At 46.5% G+C, this 18,966-nt stretch overlaps 5 protein-coding genes across 5 annotated transcripts; 3 read left to right on the forward strand and 2 right to left on the reverse strand.

Annotated features, from left to right (window-relative positions):
* Positions 1–5,568: 5,568 nt before the first annotated feature.
* On the forward strand, positions 5,569–6,885 carry EPUS_03706 (uncharacterized protein; the record flags this gene model as incomplete). Its single annotated transcript, XM_007807689.1, has 1 exon — positions 5,569–6,885. The coding sequence occupies one exon, from the start codon at positions 5,569–5,571 to the stop codon at positions 6,883–6,885; it is 1,317 nt and encodes a 438-aa protein (XP_007805880.1).
* An 893-nt stretch (positions 6,886–7,778) lies between these two features.
* On the forward strand, positions 7,779–8,961 carry EPUS_03707 (uncharacterized protein; the record flags this gene model as incomplete). Its single annotated transcript, XM_007807690.1, has 2 exons — positions 7,779–8,264; positions 8,317–8,961. The coding sequence occupies 2 exons, from the start codon at positions 7,779–7,781 to the stop codon at positions 8,959–8,961; spliced, it is 1,131 nt and encodes a 376-aa protein (XP_007805881.1).
* An 810-nt stretch (positions 8,962–9,771) lies between these two features.
* EPUS_03708 (uncharacterized protein) lies at positions 9,772–10,950 on the reverse strand (the record flags this gene model as incomplete). Its single annotated transcript, XM_007807691.1, has 3 exons — positions 9,772–10,513; positions 10,570–10,788; positions 10,871–10,950. The coding sequence occupies 3 exons, from the start codon at positions 10,948–10,950 to the stop codon at positions 9,772–9,774; spliced, it is 1,041 nt and encodes a 346-aa protein (XP_007805882.1).
* Positions 10,951–12,069: 1,119 nt separating this feature from the next.
* Positions 12,070–14,681, forward strand: EPUS_03709 (uncharacterized protein; the record flags this gene model as incomplete). The annotated part of the gene is made up of 3 exons (XM_007807692.1): positions 12,070–12,097; positions 12,156–14,608; positions 14,667–14,681. 3 exons carry the CDS (start codon positions 12,070–12,072, stop codon positions 14,679–14,681), a joined length of 2,496 nt encoding a protein of 831 aa, XP_007805883.1.
* A 210-nt stretch (positions 14,682–14,891) lies between these two features.
* On the reverse strand, positions 14,892–15,723 carry EPUS_03710 (uncharacterized protein; the record flags this gene model as incomplete). Its single annotated transcript, XM_007807693.1, has 2 exons — positions 14,892–15,566; positions 15,628–15,723. The coding sequence occupies 2 exons, from the start codon at positions 15,721–15,723 to the stop codon at positions 14,892–14,894; spliced, it is 771 nt and encodes a 256-aa protein (XP_007805884.1).
* Between the last annotated feature and the right edge of the window lie 3,243 nt (positions 15,724–18,966).

The following is an 18,966-nucleotide window of genomic DNA, read 5'->3' on the forward strand; positions in this document are numbered from 1 at the left end:
AACGGCAGGAGGACCACGACAGGGGTTATTCAGGGTCACAAGAGATAAGTAATATAGAAAAATAAAGAAGAGTTTCTAAGAGTCTCTCTTAAGCTATAAAATTGATAAAACTTATAAAACCTAATTTTATTTATATATAAGTTTTTAATTTGAAAACATTACTACTAGTAATGTATATTTTACGTTATACTAAAGCCTAAATCAAGTGTGCTAGTAGCGCTCTAGTTCTAATATATATTAATAACTTTTGATGCAGGACTCTGTATAACCGACGAAAAGAAAGGGACTTACAAAGTTACCCGGAATTAGCAGTCTATAAGTACTATAGTGCCATCACTATTAAATATGTATAAGTCCTTAATTACTATAGCTTCTCTTTCTTTAGTGCTAACATTCTATAATAATTTTAATCTCTACTAAGGCCCCCTTCTTTACTAGACTAGCGACCTGTTAGTCCTTTATTAGCACTACTTCTATATTATTTAAGCTAGAGCTAGGTGACAGAAATAATAGGACTTCTCGCCTACCCTTAAAATAATCCCCTTTTTTTATTTTCTATTATTCTATTAATTATTATTTAAATTAGCTAAAAAATAACTAAATATTATAAAACTACTCAAAAAAACTATTGATAGTCTGATTCGTTAATTTCGATACTTATAGAGCCTCTACATAAGCTAAATATGATAGTTAATACTCTACAGCGTACGCGATTTCTTTATATTATGTAGACTATAATAGGCAAACTATCTTAAAAAAAAGCTATTTAAATCACTTAATATACTAAAAATAATAGATTATTAAATTCTTAAATTATAATTTATATATTATAATAATAATATTTATAATTATAATTAAAAACCTAAAGCCTTATTAATATAAGGCTATTAAGATAGTTAAAGATAGCTTATTTTGCACTATATCTGCCTCTTATTATGTTATAATAAGCTTTATTAGCCTAGATTAAGGATCTAAATATATAACTTAATAGAATATAGCTTAATTTAGAATAAGCATCTATAAAGTATAGCAGAAAAAATATATCTATTTTAAAAATATTAAGATATACAAAATATAAGGATTTAAACATTAGTATTAGAATTTAGAGAAATTTAAGTAATATAAATATAATAATAAGTATTATTTTTTATATATAGCTTATAATATTAAGCTATAATACATTATTAAAGCGGTACAAAAGCATAAAATGCTCCTTCTAAGATCTAATTTTAATTAAAATAATATAACCAAATTTAGTATATATTTATATACATTAGATGGAATTACAAGAGTCCTCTATACTTTTATACAGGCGCAGAGGGTGGCAGACGGCTTATATAAGCTGATTATCTCGTTTTTTTAGAAGAAGTTATTACTCCTAATTAGGATAAGGATTAGATACTTCTAGAGGATAATGATAATGCGCATAGCACTTGTAACAAGGCTGAAAACAAAGTCAAAAAGGCCAAAGCTCGTCTAGGGATCTAATAGGAAGCTAATTGCCTAGAATCGCCAGATTTGAACCCTATTGAGAGTATCTGGAGGTTGTTGAAGCAGAGGCTAAAGAATCGAGGCCTTATTACTGATCCAGAGGAGCTGCGGCGGGCAATTGAGGAGGAATGGGATAAAATAACTCTGGAGGAGATCAATAAGGCAATTGCTACGATGCCCAAAAGAGTAGCTGCTGTAAATGAGCGAAATGGTCTTCCTATACCATTTTGAAGATAGAAGTAATAGAGTGCTCCAGGGCGGGAAGTCCCACTATTTCCGTCACCTAGCTCCGGGCCAACGCCATCCTACCTGTACTACTGGTGAAGCCGGATACGGAGCTCTTACATACCGGGCCCAGATCCTGTCAACCAATATAAGGTCTTTCATATTGATGAGGTAGATCCTTCGCTAAATGATCTTATCCATTGATGAGCCTGCTGTTAGAGGATGTAGCAAATAGCGTACGGAGATACCAATTGAATTGATTGAGTTACTCCTATCAAGAGGAGTATTTGCTCATACTAATAGCTATAGAAGCGCATTACTGTAACAGCTCAGAAACAGCATTTGGCGTTCAATTCGTATAGCAATGCTCACTGCCATAAATAACAGGGCGTAACAGTTACAAGAGCGTTTCGTGCGTTTTGCATGCGGGGACCTTGTACCATCATGCTAGTACGTAACAGATACGTATCATAAACGCAGGGATTCTAACACCTGCCGCCTCTAGCACCGCTTTGATGTTACCGATGGCGCGATTCTGCACATGTATCAGTCGAGATATTTCAGCATGTATGCCTGGTTATTGTTACCGTTTGCGGCTGGATGCCTCCGCAGACGATCTTGCCAGTCCTGGGATCATCGCCCATCCATCCACAGACATGTAAGGAGTTGCCCGAGCGTACAGCATGACTATAATTTCCTTGTGCTTTTGGCGCTTTTGGTGTATGAACAATTTGCCGACTGGAAGACATTGTGTCTAATGTACAGCATCAGTGCAAAAGCATTTTCAGGAGTCTTTTTAGTGAGCTGCTGAGCACTGACATCATCCAGGGTCCGGGATCGACATCTGATATCAAGGTACTGAAGTAGGTTGGGGTAGTCACACCTTGACTAATCTAAAGTTGTTCGTAGTAACCTCTCCATAGTAACTTCTGTCGAACGTTGCTGACTAATCAGGAGAATAGAATCTGAATAGCAAGTTGTTCTATCTAATTGACCGCGCAAGGAGAGCCTATTTATACATACCAAATTGCTATATCAAACTACCAGTCCATGCGAAATAGCGCGAAACGTCAATACTAAAAATACATGTCAATTCGAGGCGAAATGCGTAACAAATCTGTGATAAAACGCATTCAAAACGTCGCACAATACGCCACCGTTTGAGCCACCGTTTGATAACCAGCAAAATCATCGAAGACGCGCAGAATCCAGTAGCGTTTGTTGCAGCGCTAGATATCACGTGACATCCGGTCTACAACTTCTCATCCGCCAACCCTGGCTAGTCACTAATCTTTTGATCAACAAATTGTATTGGCGGACTTGATCTGTTCCGTTTCAAATTATCGTTGATCAGTTTGCTATTGGAATATTGACAATACTATAGGTTGACTTGCGCTGGGGTTCAAAAATTTAGCTTTGATGGGCTGAGGCACAGATTCAAACAATACTAATACTTACTATTAGTACTCTACATCTCTATTAAGGTCATTTCTTCCCCTGTGTGACATTCCTATGCTTCCAAATCCTATTCTCTATCCATATGTAACCCAGACTAAGTACTGTACCCGTCAGACCGACAAAAAGCGTCACTAATGACGCGATCCAAAAGCACGATCGTCCTTCCAAGCATTCTCTTTCCCCGTTGGGAAGTACGATAGAATGCTTGTCGTACACTTCTCCATAGAGGATATTGAAAAGATTTCCACTGATCACTGGCGCGAGGATAATTGTTCCCCAATTCTGGCTCATGCCATTCACACCAAATTTTTGGGCCAGGAGACTTGGGTAGAATCCATACAAGACTCCGTAGCCAATTCCAGTAAGCCCAGAAACAGAAGCGAGGTGGTGGGGATTCTCGATCTGCAAGGCACAGGATTGTGCTGCTGTGAACGCCAGCGCCGATATGAAAAGACACCACATCCGATTCATATTCAGCTTCTTCGCAAGCAAATCAGAGCCGGCTCCGCTAAGAAGTCGACCTACGCTGTTGGCCAGAGATAAGATCGAGACGTGAATTGATTGCTGCTTTGCAATGGAAGCAGGACTTGCTGAACCATCATAACGACGCCATAACGCTTGAACGTCGTTACCAATATTGCTGAGTTCGGTCAGCATAACTTTCTAGCTCCAAAGTAGTCAAGCATCGTACTTGATGTTCATCAAACCGATTCCACTCAGCAAACCGAACAACAGAAAGAGCTGCCAGAATTCGAGCTTCTTCAACAGAGCGAGCCCTCGAACGTCTACTGCCATTAACGGTTCAGCGTCAGACATGCTTAGCCGATATTCGTTATCTTCTAGACCGGAGCCAGAAGATTTCGACAGAAGAGAAGAGTTTTCATGCGTATCAACTGTTGAGTCGGCTGCAGCACCATCATACCGATCTGCGTTTGAAGGCCCTTCGCTAGAGTCCCTTCCAGCACTTGGATGTTGGCCGTGGTTGTCGTGAGATCTCGCCCTTCGTAATACCTGACAATCCGACTGACCATGTCTCCCGAGTCCAGAGGGAGTCGAGTTACCGGGCGGTAGCAAGCGTACGAAGTAGAATGATACAAAGTTGAATGTGAATGTGACAACGGCTAGCATGAGAAGAAACATTGAAGTATCATCCGGAAACGCGAACGTGGAGATGATGGAGAACATGAAAGCGCTAAGTCCATATCCTGCGAGTGGTAGACCCGTGGCAGTTCCTCGGCTTAGAGGGAAGTTGATAGCAGCTACTCAGGGTCAGCTTGTTTCTAAAAGGCTGATGGCATGGGTGACCTGTCTTGAGAGCTGCAAGAAAGGCCGAACAGCTACCACAACCGGTAAGGAAGGAGAAGAAGCATAAACTTCCCACGTTGAAAGAACCGGGTCCAGATTCGAAGGCTGAAGGTATCAATGCTTCCGTACTCATTGATGGCAGCTGGACGAACCAAAGTAGATGGCACCGTATCCGATCCCTAATAGCACCGCGCCCGATGCGACACCAAGTCTTGGTCCCCTAGAATCAACCACAATTCCAACTAGTATAGCTGGTATGTACATCCCGAGGTTACCGAAGCTGCCCTGTACTGTGTAAGAATTTATGTAAGACGACACTTGCATCGCGTACGATGAGGTTACTCTGGGTGGAGGATAGCTTCATTCTTTCCGCGAATTGGGGAGCCCATGTCGAGTAGGCGTACTATACATAAGTATTAGAAAGATCGACTATTATTCTCAGCAGGTCACTCACGTTTGTACCACATGCAAGGGCAACAAAGACAGCTGCAATAAGGGAAACGCAACGAGCGGCCTTCGCAGGTGCCTCTAGCATGCTGCGTTGTTCGAAATCGCTCCCGTGGCGAGATGTTGGACTCAAGTGGACGTCCGCCAAGAGCAAAATGAAAGCAGTCTGCCAGTAGACGATAGAGACCCTTCTATGTATACTAATTCTAAGGTCCAGTGCAGGTGGAGGACGAACTGGTGACATGCACATGCAGCTATTGGCGAGTCATTTTATTGCTCTGACGTTAGACAATTTGAGTCAGGAACACCTAACTGCGCTGCCTACATTCATCTTATAGTTCAATTTCCAACATCTTCGTCCTAAGCGTATCACAGAAGCTTTGCGACTCGAGAGACCGCCTTCATCACAATGGGGGCTTTGCTTTCGCTGCCACTGCTGGCGCTGCCCAGTGTTGGTACAGTAAGTCACTCTTCTGTCGCAGATCTGTGTTCCAGGGCTTACATCCTTCAGATATGGACAGTGGCAGCCTCATGTTGTGGAGCTGCAACTTGCTCAGCAGTGTGTAGCGCATGCGGAAAATTTCAGAATAGGTGCGTCTCATTATTTTGATACTACAATGCCTTCCCCTGACGTGTTATAGCATGGCGACTCGAATCGCCTACGCCTTCATTCTCCTGGTCAACTCCATTCTCTCCTGGATCATGCTTACCCCCTGGGCAATCAAGAAGCTTCAGCACCTTACTCTTGATTATATGACCTTCGACTGCGGCGGAGAGGATCATCCACAATGCTACGGATTCTTCGCCGTTCAGCGCATTAATTTTGCCCTGGGTTTATTCCATTTGATCCTCGCATTCCTTTTGCTGGGCGTCAAGAGCACCCGCGATGGCAGAGCAGCGATACAAAATGGATACTGGGGACCCAAGATTATTGTCTGGTTACTGCTGATTATTATTTCGTTCTTCATACCGGAGGGATTCTTCCAAGTATGGGGTAACTATTTCGCGTTCGCTGGGGCAATGCTCTTTGTGCTACTTGGCCTGATCCTGCTCGTCGATCTGGCACATACCTGGGCTGAGCTCTGCCTCCGAAATATCGAAAATGAGGACTCCCGCCTATGGCGCAGCCTGCTCATCGGCTCGACACTAGGAATGTACTTTGCAGCTATCGCGATGACGATCGTTATGTATGTCTTCTTCTCTGCAAGTGGCTGTTCCATGAATCAGGCCGCCATCTCTGTCAATTTGGCGCTCTTGTTGGGCGTCTCCATAATCTCGATACAACCCGCAGTCCAAGAATCAAACCCGAAGGCGGGTCTAGCACAGGCCGCTATGGTGGCTGTGTACTGCACGTATCTTACCATGTCTGCAGTCAGCATGGAACCAGACGACAAGAGTTGTAACCCCTTAGTACGTGCTCGTGGCGCTCGTACCGCAACAATCGTTCTCGGCGCCATCGTGACAATGCTCACAATCGCATACACAACGACACGAGCAGCCACCCAGGGCTTTGCTCTAGGATCGAATGGGGCTCAAAACAGCTACGCGCAGCTACAAGGTGAGGATTATGAGCACGGGCTAGTTACCCAACAGCCATCAACGCGCCGCGAGATGCGCGCAGAAGCTCTTCGGGCTGCCGTCGAAGCTGGATCGATCCCCGCTAGCGCGTTAGACGAGAGCGACGACGAATCGGACGATGGACTTGAGGGGAAAGATGATGAACGCAACTCGACACAGTACAATTACTCCTTATTCCACGCCATTTTCCTAATGGCAACGTGCTGGGTTGCTACTTTGCTTACCCAGGGCATGAATGGCTATAAGGACTCGGACTTTGCTCCTGTTGGACGATCTTATTGGGCCAGCTGGATCAAGATCATTAGTGCATGGGTTTGCTACGCGATCTACGTATGGTCGTTGGTGGCACCAGTTCTCATGCCGGATAGATTTCGTAACTGAATGGACAAGCCATTCAGTATGTATGTATTACTAGGACGTTCTGCCTGCTATCTGTCTTAGTATGAAATCAACCGTTTTTCCAATCAAGCACATGCCTAATCCTCTAGAGCTTGGAGAGTCCTACCCATTCATCCTAGACCACGAGATTATGGACGGAGTAGTACCTATCGCACAGACTGGTATTGCCCATTGCAAGAATGTTGCAATTCCTTGACATAGTATGCTTTGGAGTTGCTGCTGCTTGGGCTGTTAATACTGAATATAGATATCAAGCAGAATGATAAGAAATGTGTTTCACTTGGTAAGTAGTAGCTATGAATCTGTTAACCTGCAATCTAGCTTTATTTTCTATTCTCAACGTCTAGTCCTCACAAAATCAACAGATGAAGTTTTGTATGTAGAAAGTATTGACCCAAGCAAGGCTCATTTTATAGAAAACCTATATGAAAGGAATCAGAAGAAGCTCAAGTACACATTAATATGAGTATTAAAGCTTCTCGATCATTATATGGCTTCTGTAGCTGTTCGAGCAAAACAGGGGAGCGGCAGCAGCTCCGAAGCATGCGCCAGGAATTGCAATGCTGCGGGCAATATCTGCGGGGAAGGAACAAGAACCAAAATAAAAATTACTTCAACCACTTCCCGTCTGCTGAACACCATGCATCCCATAATCCACCACTGCCGGTATTTCTGTTGTCCAATTCTTCGATTAAGTATTCCTATGAACATCGAGTCAGTCATTCGCACAATCTGTGATTAGTTTAGTTGTCTGTCGCTATTAACACCGCTTCCAGCACATCCTGACTAGCTCTTACGGCGTAATCAGTTCCCCAACCTTCCACTCACTTCTTGTCTTTTGAAACTTCTCATTCATTTGTACTCCCGGTTTCAAAATGCCAGACCTCAATTCTCTTCCTCCATCTCGCTCTCCGGCCTCTGCTTCACCATCGATTCAACCTCGCGCCACCTTCTCCCACACATCTCTTCCTATAGCGGATCCTCATCCTCATCTACAGCGCCGAGACACCCCTTCTCCTCGTTCCTCTTCTATATCTCTTGCGGCAGCTGCAACCATGAACGCCGCAGACATGTCGCGCCGAAACTCTGCAACTAGCAATACCCGTGGCTCACCCCGCATGGGTAGAGGTGAACGCCGTCGGTCTACTGTTGCTATGAGCTTAAGCCTTAACGATCCCACCTTGCCATCGCCGGGCGAGCTCAGTCACAATGATCACAGAACGAACCTTTTCACAACAGGAAGTCCATCGAGTATAGGCGGGAGCAGTGTCATAGCCACAGGTGATCCCCATCATCACCATAGGACTCCTAGTCTTGGAGAAATACATCAGGAGTTGGAACAAGAGCAGGAAGCCCAAGTGGTGAGTGTTGCCGATTTAGGTCGCACCACAAGCCTGACTCATTCCCCTGCAGAATCGCTTGTTGCAAATGATCCGGACACAGCAGTTACAGCTTGAACAGATGCGACAATATCAGCAGGATCACAGTGCCCGACACCAGACCTCGGCATCCACGGCAACTTCCGGTGCTCCAGCGTCTGCAGGCGCAGCAGGCAATACAGCAGTTGTCGATGACTCCACCCCGACGTCGGAGCGCTCCTTCTCAATTCCTAACCTGCTCCCCTTTTCCCCAGCACCGCAAGCTGGACCACGCGCAAGTCGCCGCAACTCTCGTCCACGGACGGGCAGTTCCGCGACCTCTCCAGCTTTACGACCTGTTCCCATCCACACTCAGCATGAAACAAGTCACAGCAGCCACGGAAGTGCAGATTGGCCTCCCTCACCAGTTGAGATAGCCCGGAGGAACAGTAGTCGGGACGAGAGCGCTTACTATCAAGCTGAAACTGCCACCTTGACACGTGAGAATCAAATGCTTCGGTTGAGGATTAGGGAACTAGAGAGACAGGTGAATGAGATGAACTCTAATGGGGGTACTGCACATGCTTCGCCAAATGCTCCGATCACAGGCAGTAATCTCAATTTATTGGTAACAACAGAGCGGGAAGGCGCCGATACTGAGCAGACAGATTCTGGTTCGGCAGAAACGAACAAGGACTGATCATGAAGGAAAGCACTCGTAGTTGAAGGGAGCTGGCAGCATGGTTAATGCAATGGCCACATGACCTATTGCTTTCTCAGCACGTTTCCTGCTTCCTAAAGAATTTCTATACAACGCAAACGACAGGTGACCCGTCCGTCGTACTGTAGACATCTCCATACCTCGTGGCTCAAGTCACTACTAGAAGCACAGGGTTCCAATCGGCGTGGCGTTTAGGTGTAAACCCTACGTTGTGTAACCTTTTCCTTTGTGGTCCGACATGGTGGACGACCTCATAGGCTCAGATTTGCAAGGATGAAAACGGCACCATGGACATTTCAAAACAGGATGTCTTGCGTCTCTTCTTGAGGAGATTCCAATGCCTGGCGAGGTTCTCATTGCACATCATGCGACAGTGGTTAAAACACGGCGATATCGAGATCAGCATAGCCGTAACACGAAAGTTGGCTCAAGAAGCTCTAGTTTGACTTCCCTTGCTCAAGGCAAGGAATATCTCAAATACAAACAGAAAAGAGAGCTGCACGAATCCAAGTACAATTGAAAGAAGCTGTCCACCGTTGTTGGCATTGACCCTGCACATCCTAGTTGAAATCGGACATTCTCCGATTCAACTTCCTCATCAAGACATATCCCAACTTAGCCCTATAATGACCTGATCCTGATGTACACGTACTAAAAACAAAAACGCCGGACAATCCTTTCTCGTTATCAACATGATACTCAATGTCCATGACCAGCGCCATTGAAGCCTCGACGAGATCCGTTTGCCAGTACAACTCGTGCGCTATCTCAAGTCGTATCGTGTGTAAGTCATTGTCTCTTTAGGATCGCCTCATACAATGCCATAATCCCAGCGATAATTGCTCCTGTAATCATCCCTTGATAACCGCCTACAACGTTGTTCGTCACAGTTTCTATCGTGTCCGAGGTAAAAAGTCCCAGAAGAGTGGAATGCTGCGCGTACACGATGTATGCGATGAGGGCCTTTGCGATATTGTAGACTAGAGGATCGAACTGGTTTGAAGGAGCTGTTTGAAAACTTGTTGCGCGACGTGTCCCATAGTGGTGTTTCAAGCTCGCCTTCAAGGGTATGTTAATGAAATACGCGCATAGTAGAGGCAGTAGCAATGAAGTGGTGACCCAGAGACTGAAGGGTGCCCAGAACGGCTTGTCCAGCAGAAGAAAAAGATTCGGGAGGTACACAGGTGTCTTGCTGTCGGTGAAGTATGGTACAGCGGGAACAAAGCCGATGATTCCGCTCTGGAGGATTTTCTGGCGCAGACCATAGCCCTCCAGGATGAGCGCGATGATGTTAATGGCAAGTGGGCTACTGAGAAGATGGCGAAAACTTTCGCTGGTTTCATGGATGCCTGACTCGGAGTACAGCCCTGCAACTCGCTTGCGAATTCTTGCGGTCTGTCGGTCAATCGCATCTGTGACAGCTGCAGGTGAAGGCGGCAACGGGACGCTGGAAGGGATGGATAAGGAGCTTCGGCGCGGGGTTTTGACCATCGAGGTGATTTGGTTTGTGAGAGATGGTTCTCGATCGGAGCTAGGGGGGGCTGCGTCAGCAGCAGTCCAGAGAGTACACTGGTTCGATCCACTTACGTCGAGCCTGTCTCTTCAGTACTCCTTGATTTTTTCCGAACAGCCTTCTTCTCTGGGGCTTCCGATTTCACTGTAGATATAACTCTCTTCGTCGGCGACGCAGGCCCCAAGCGCTTGTAGTAGTCGCTGAGAGACGGATCATCGTGATACTTGGTTTGGTTCGCGCGCAAGTGGTGGTCGAGGGCGACTTCAAGTTCGGACTTGCGCATTGGAGCATAGCTACATTGCAGGATGGTCAGTTCCACAACTGTGATAGCATCAAGGCGCAGGGCCGTAATGCGACATGAAAACGCATACTTACTCTTTTAAGTTGCTTGTCTCAGCGAGCTCGGTGAGATCGCTCTTCCGGAGCTTCTGAAGATATGACAGACCAGCAGACATGGTTCAGTACGATAATCACAGCACGACTATGATGCAACAGGTATAGAAGACGCAGAAGTTGCAGATGTAGAGTCGGGGGCTCTGAAGGGAAGAGAGCATTGATGAGGGATGTCGCGCCTAATGTTTACCTCTTAGGAAGAGTGATCGGATTAGGAATAACTAGTGTGGGTCAAAACACGTTAATTGAAGATGATTTTTTTTTCTGGGCGGACGAAGCTGGTTCTCTAAATTTGAGCTATTGCATTCTACTCTTGTCATAGAACTACTCTAGTGCTCACTATTGCATTTTCATGATCGTTTCATAGCCAGTCAGGCCCCTAGGTGAGAGTTTAATGTGTCCAATAATATAAACTGGCTCGATGCAACGGACGCAGGCCGGTCATGCAGCTGTAAGATCGCTCGACGTCTCCTAGATAAACTACTTCAATTATATGGGAAGCGGTACTCCGTAACCTGGGCAAAAAACCTTGAATTTACATTACTTTTGCCCAGCCGCTGAGACGTATAATTACTAATAGCAATATGAGATTGTATCTCGCTCTCAAGTTCGCAAACCCAGAGGACGTGACATGGAACAATTCTTTTATGATGCAGATTTCACTGGTTCTACTGAATCAATACTTGACCTGAAACAGATTACATGTCAAGATGCTGGTGAATATAGTATGAATGCAATGCTATAACGAGCGCTTCCACACTATCTAGTGTTATAAACTTTTATCTTAATGCCTATGCCTAGCGGGCTGTTGATTGCAGACCCTTGCGTAGTAAACCATCAGCTCGTGTGACATTGTAGATCCGGTACGAACCTACTACGTAGTAGGTCTGTGAGTGGTGGTGGCTTGTCCCTGTTTTCTGATCTTCGGGGCTATTTTGGGCTGTTTCCAATGCGCATGACGCAAGGACCGGAGGACCGAGGTGAAGCTTGCTCCACTAAACAAGCAAGCCTGGAGTTGGCATCCTCTTATCCAACCTCTTCAAGTACACCAATAATTAGCAGTTCAATCTGTCTCTTCGTCGTGCCCGGCAACTGATGCGACAGAATTTCCCGTGTTTCGATCCATCTCTCTTTCTGCTAGAATGGCTCCTGATGGGGAGTCGTTCTCAGACAAATTCAAAATGAGGGGACTTCGTGAGAAGATGAAAGGTTAAGACTATCTTTCTAAAGTGTCAATCTTACTCGGTGATTGACTTATGTGAGGCAGATACTCACCTCTACGATGTGAAGGTCAAGGCGATTCACATGAGGAACACCCTAGGCAAATTTGGCAATCTTGTCAATCCCAATCATCGACACGACGAAGAGCACGAGCAGATCACGGATCGGAAACGCACAGCTATCGGAGAGAGCCATCGTTTCGAATCCTTTGCACCCGAGCGAACAGGCAACAATATTAAGTGGTACGTCGATGGTCGCGATTATTTTTGGGCTGTTTCAGTGGCTATGGAAAGGGCAAAAGAAACAATCTACATTGCCGATTGGTGGCTATCTCCAGAACTTTTCCTGCGAAGGCCGCCCTACTTCAACCAAGAGTGGCGAGTCGATCAAGTGATCAAACGAGCTGCGGAACGAGGTGTTAAGGTTTACGTGATGGTGTATAAAGAGGTAGCCCAGGCCTTGACATGCAATTCGGCTCATACCAAGTATGCACTTCGCGGATTATGTCCTGAAGGACAACCAGGTCATGGGAATATTCAGGTCATACGCCATCCAGATCATAATGTGTTTGAGAATGCGGGAGACATGACTTTCTATTGGGCACACCACGAGAAGTTCATTGTGATCGATTACGAGTTGGCTTTCATTGGAGGACTCGACATGTGCTACGGAAGATGGGATGTTCGACAACATCTGCTTGCCGATGTGCATCCAAGCGGTGTACAGAACGAAGTATTTCCTGGCCAAGACTTCAACAACAACAGAATCATGGACTTTCACACTGTCGACGATTGGGCGAACAACGAGCTGAACAAAACTGAATATGGGAGGATGCCATGGCATGACGTGGCTATGGGAGTCATCGGCGACTGTGTGTATGATATTGCTGAGCACTTTGTCCTACGTTGGAATTTCATCAAGCGCGACAAGTACAAACGCGATGCAAAAGCCGACTGGCTAGTGCTTGAAGGACGAGCCGGAGAGGATGAAGATCTCATAGGCGTCCAGAGACCAAAGCATCCTGTTGGAGATTATGTTCAACATCCTCTGACCCCGCTTAGCTCCAAGCCTATGGGCCAACAAGGCACAGTGCGTGCACAGCTTGTTCGCAGCAGCGATGACTGGAGCAGCGGTATCCTTCTTGAGCATAGTATACAAAACGCTTACTGTGAAGTCATTGAAAACGCCGAACATTATGTCTACATAGAGAACCAGTTTTTTATCACTGCGACAGGAGACCAGCAAGCACCCGTTCACAACACTATCGGTCGAGCCATGGTTAACGCAGTGGTCCGAGCTGCAAAGGAAGGTCGTAAGTTTCGGATCATTATTCTCATCCCGGGTATTCCTGGGTTTGCAGGAGATCTTCGAGATGACGCTGCCATTGGGACCCGAGCTATTATGGATTACCAGTATAAGTCAATCAACCGAGGAGAACATTCAATTATGGGACAAATTGCCAAAGCAGGATTTGATCCGCACCAGTACATCTTCGTCTTTAATCTGCGAGCCTACGACCGTATCAACAAAACGCCAGGTTTAATTGAACAAGAAAAGCGTTCCGGCGTGAAGTACCAGGACCTGCAGCGTGCCGAAGCGGAAGAGATCATGGGCTCTGGAATTCATGGTGACCCCGCGGAGAAAGAGGACCGCGGTGCAAAGCACCCTGGTGTTGAAGCAAACGAAGACGAACGACAAAAGATCATTGACCGCAAACGGCGGTTCGAGGCCGCGAGGAAGCAGATGGATGAAGAAGATCCGATGCATTCTACGGATTCGATCGCTGAAGATGCCATGGCTAGGGGAGGCCTGGTTTCGGAAGAACCATGGGAGGGGGAACCTCAGGACGAAGTGGACAATTTTGTGCAAGAAGAGCTCTATATTCACGCGAAGTTGCTAATTGCGGACGACAAGATAGTGATCTGTGGATCCTCAAACATCAATGACCGCTCTCAGCTCGGGAGTCACGATTCCGAATTGTCTATTGTGATGGAGGATGCACACGTACTAGAAAGCACCATGGATGGAAAGCCCTTTCAAGCAGGTCACCATGCTGCGACCTTACGAAGACACCTTTGGCGAGAGCACTTGGGTCTCATCGAAGCACAACCACTGAATGCCACCAAAGACCCAAACGCGCAACCACCCACCGACTGCCCTAACGATGTGGGATCAGGGGAAGAATTTGAGTTCGTTGCGGACCCGCTGGGCGATGAAGTATGGGACCTCTGGACAACGCAGGCCACAACCAACACCGAGATCTATCGCCAGCTGTTCCGTGCAGATCCAGATGATCACATCACGAGCTTCGAAGATTACGATGGCTTTGCACCAAAGAAGTCCATCAAGCAAGGTCATTTGCATGACAAGTTCATCCCCGTGGAGGAAGTGAGGAAGAAGCTGGACCAGGTTCGAGGACATTTAGTGTGGATGCCGTTGGACTTCCTCAAAGATGCGGAGATGGCGGAAAAGGGTCTGCAAGTTAATCAGTACACAGAGGTATGCTCGCGCAGAATTGATCATCCTGATTTATTGTGCTGACTACACTGCCTCTCAGAGTATCTACACATAGGCAACGTTTTTTTTGGTCGTAGACGTTAGCTAACTAGACTTGTTAATACCCCGGGGGTGGTCGTTAAGGATTCGGGAAACTTCTATCTTCGCCATTCTTTGAAAGGATAACCGTCGAAAATGAACGCCTTCCTTGGAGATATTGCATAACCCACAGGACGCAAATGGCTGCGCTTCATGTGTAAGCAGGTGATATTGTATGTCCAATTCATTACAACCAGCCAAAGGAGCCATCGAAGTCCCATACAACGTTTGTTGGCCTTCTCAGTCGCACATCTTCAAAGCTCGGCACAACACCTGGACCGTAAGACTGGATTAGACGTTCCATATCTTCCTCGTCCATTTCGTTGAAATTCTCTGTTGACCATCTATCGCATACCTCACTCATCCAGCCCATTCTCTTGTTGATGCTGTCAACCCCCTTGCCTGGCGCCACTGCCCGCAGTTTCCTCCTCAATTGCCCCACCTTCGCAACCGACTGTCCGGTGCCCTTGGGTAGCATATCTCCAATCTGCTTTCTGATGCTCGCCGCCAGTCTTGGCCCGTTGCCGTTGGTTGACACCATGATTTGCAGAGGTCCGTCGCGATGCACGCTCCCAAAGTAGAAGTCGCACTCTGGCGGCACATCTGCAATGTTTGCAGGCACTTTCAGCTTCTTGCAATATTTCCATATACGGGTGGAAGCTTCGGGATCATCGATGGCGGTCAGAACCATCGATACGTTTCTTTCGGGTTCGAGGTCTAAGGGAAGGAAGATTCGATCGGTGTGGCATATCTGGCCTGAATCGACCCGATAAGCTACCTCGGGAGTGAGACCCTGCCGGGGACAGATGACGGTGACGCGAGCATCCGCATTGAGGAGGTTGAATATTCGACCGGCGGCGACCTAGAAGAGAGGTTAGATGTATGATTATGAAGTGCAGAGAGCATTAGCCTGGCAGCCATACCTCACCACCGCCAATCACGAGAACATGTTTTCCTTTGATCTGCCACGCAAGAATCAAGGAGCCACCGCCCTGAACTATGGGAAAGCCTGCAGACATGGTGGAGGGATGAGATGCGATGCATTCTCAGTGGAAATCGAGTGGTGCACGTGTACCAATGTCTTCGACAAAAACTGCTTCCAGTAATCAGATTGTCTTATCGATAAAAAGAAGACTACCAGTGCATGAGGTGCCCAATTTGGTTGTCGTTGGGTGCTGCTTTAGGCGTCCGTTTCACCCCTAGTACTTACGTGGATCAGGGCCCTGGAAATGACGCGTTATTGGTCTTCAGCAAATTACTACGTAGCAGGTGTTTTGTCATTACAAGACCGTCAAGGCAGTTTTGGAAAAAGATGTCCAAAATAACAGAATTTCGTCGAATTTTATGCATTAGATCATATCATGGTTATAGGCCTAAAATAATAAGCACACATTGATGGTAATTTAGATATAACTTCCGAGCGCATCTTCCTGTCAAGTAGGAAAATCACCCGAAAATCGAGGTTCCCTCGTCTGAAATACCGTCAAGGATGAATTTTTCGTGCTTCTACTACTCTGTCCCGTTTCAGAGTAAGTATTAGAATCCCTCCTACAGAAGCTTCTTTAGCCTCGCGCATCACACAGTTTGGTCAACAACGCTGAAGCAAATTTTCCACCGAGTGAACGATGTAGAATGCCTCAACATGAATGCGTGCAGCGGCGAATCGCTGGGCATATTCATTCCCCCACTTGATCAAAAGCACAGAAGCAGTTTCAGTCTTTCTCAGGGCCAAACATCTCCCCATCAAAGTAATGAAAATAAGTCAACCAAACGAAGTTCGTCTGAAAAGTCTTCTCGAGCGCCGTGAGGACAAACTCCCACTTCGATTTCTCACCATGCCAGAGCTTTTGACACTTCGGAGTCATAAGGTAAATGCTTTATATCGCTGACGAACATTCCGGAATATCTGCCTTCTTGGTCAAAGACTTTCGTGTTATAATCATGGTCCTTAGCATTCATCCTGGACAAATGATAGTTCGCGTCTAGATGTATAGTCGCTACCCTTCTTACATGAAAGCGAAAGTTCGATAGCCCAACTGCATACGCGCTAAAATCAAAGTCGGCTGCTGGTAGAACTTTTGATTCATCGGCAGGCATTGAGTCGTCTAGGTAGTACAGCATCATTTGTGAATGTCGTTTCATCAGACCCAATCTCAGATCGCCTAGGGTATCCATCAAATCAAATTGAGGTCCAAATGCTTGGCAGATAAACCCATTACCTGCTATCGTCAAATCAAATCAAGACTTTGGAACTTGACAAATTAGTCAAATGGACGTCTTGGCGGAGAAGTCTTCTACTGATTTTGAGATATTCAGGGTTGTTTTTGGTAAAATATAATATAAAGGTCTTGGCGGACTCTCTATGTGAGATGAAAATCCCTAAGATCGCCTGACGTCAGCGATTGGACCTTCATACAGATAGTGAGTGCTGATGTCGGACAGCTTTTGGAAGCGGTGCTCAATTTCCTGGTAGCAAAGTTCGAACTTCTCTATGAAAGACAACTAACTAGTCGAACCGTAATCCCGCTCATTTGCACCATATCGTTCTAAAGGCGTCCGGCCCAGCGAGCCCACGACCAACTTGGAGCCCTGGCGCGGTTTCCATTCGCGTCGGGGATCAAAGTCTGACGCCACGTGATCTTGCTGAGCGTAGCCAATAGCAGAGCGATGTCCAAAATGGCTGCAGGGAGACTATAAACAGAAGAACCTCCACAACATCTGGCAAAATACGAAGCAAATCCAGCGAAGGCATTGAGAATGTCTTCTGGAAATGAAAGTTCTAGCTCCGTATAGCTGTTCACCAACTCAGCATTTGCCTGAGTTGTTGTGCCCAAGTACGCGGCCCAGTGCCTGCCGTTAGCGCCTGATCAATCAAAGGCAAGGGGGTTTTGGATAGTAGCATCTTCCTCACAGGTTTCGGCTCTTGTAATCTCCTATTCGATTCCGTGACTGCATCTGAATAGTATTGGTGATCACCAACGAAGAGGACCTTCCTGGACAAGTTACTTTCTTGAAGAGTCCAGCCTCGGGTGCCGTACACGGACCGATGGGACCTAATTAGATCCCCATCGAAGAAGGCTAGTAGATGGCAAGATGCAACCCTCCGGCTTCATTAGTGACTATCGATCTTCCTTGCGAATGCACCCCGGGAAGGGAAGAATTGGCATAACGTCCCGCGACAGCTGCGATGCTGAGAAAGGCTTCTCTATAGATCCTCTCCATGTGTGCAAGCTATAAATGTTTGGACGCACTGTCGTCTTGCACAATGCACAGACAACCTACCCAGAGGTAACGGATGCCCAACGTGTTGCTAAGGTTCATTGCGTTGCGGATGACAGTTGGAACTTCTTTCTGTGCTTCATCTAAAGCGCAGTTACGGTACAGGGACGCAAAATTTGCTCTCGTTGTTTGCAGCAGGCGAACGTTGCCCAGACATAGGTCAGGGCCACATACATCCGCTAGTGGCCTGAGGTGACCTCGACCAGCCGAGTTCTGGCCATGTTGATGAGCAGAAGTTTGGCATGGACTCTGAACTTTGTGAACTGGGGAGGTCATTGCACCGACTTTCATGGAGCTCTTCGCAGTTCCGAAGCCACTGGCGCACCAAATTGGTGCAAGCCTGTCCTCCAGGACTAATATAGCGTGAAACAATGGATGCATGATGTCCAGAGCAGGCGCGGTCCTGCTTCTTAAGCCTCATTATCCGTGCCAATTGGCTGGTTTCGTCGGTAACTTCCAGAATGATCATCGCCAGCACACCGAGAGTGGAAGAAGTTGACGTTCATTCGTTTGTCCAGCAAGAAAGTCGCACATGGAACGAATCGAAATCGATCGGGCACCGAGGACACAGTACGGGTAACCATGATGATGGCAAAGCCGCAGATCACACAATTTCCCCTTGGCGTGAGATCTGCAAAGTTGGCCCAGTTCGTACTGTTCTGGTATCCCTTGAGATGTTCGATGCTCCTCATCCTTGACCAAGCGTCCTATGGAGGCTTGATGACAATTTCCACATAGAAAATACAATATTTGGCCTTAGGGTGCTTCCTGTAACCCGCCAATCCATGATATTGGGGGGTTGTTTCTGATAGTAATCCCAACGAAAGGCGGGATATAACTCTAAATGACTTTGAGACCGGCGTTATGGAGAATGACATTTTTGTTCCTATTGATGGTTTGGACAAAACTTCCACCTCAGCTGGGAAAAGGGTCTAAACTAGGGAACGGAGAGGCGTCGATGTCTGCCTCAACATCAAGAGCCA

The sequence above is a fragment of the Endocarpon pusillum genome (genome assembly GCF_000464535.1).
Source record: "Endocarpon pusillum Z07020 unplaced genomic scaffold scaffold7240, whole genome shotgun sequence".
NCBI classification, from domain to species: domain Eukaryota; kingdom Fungi; phylum Ascomycota; class Eurotiomycetes; order Verrucariales; family Verrucariaceae; genus Endocarpon; species Endocarpon pusillum.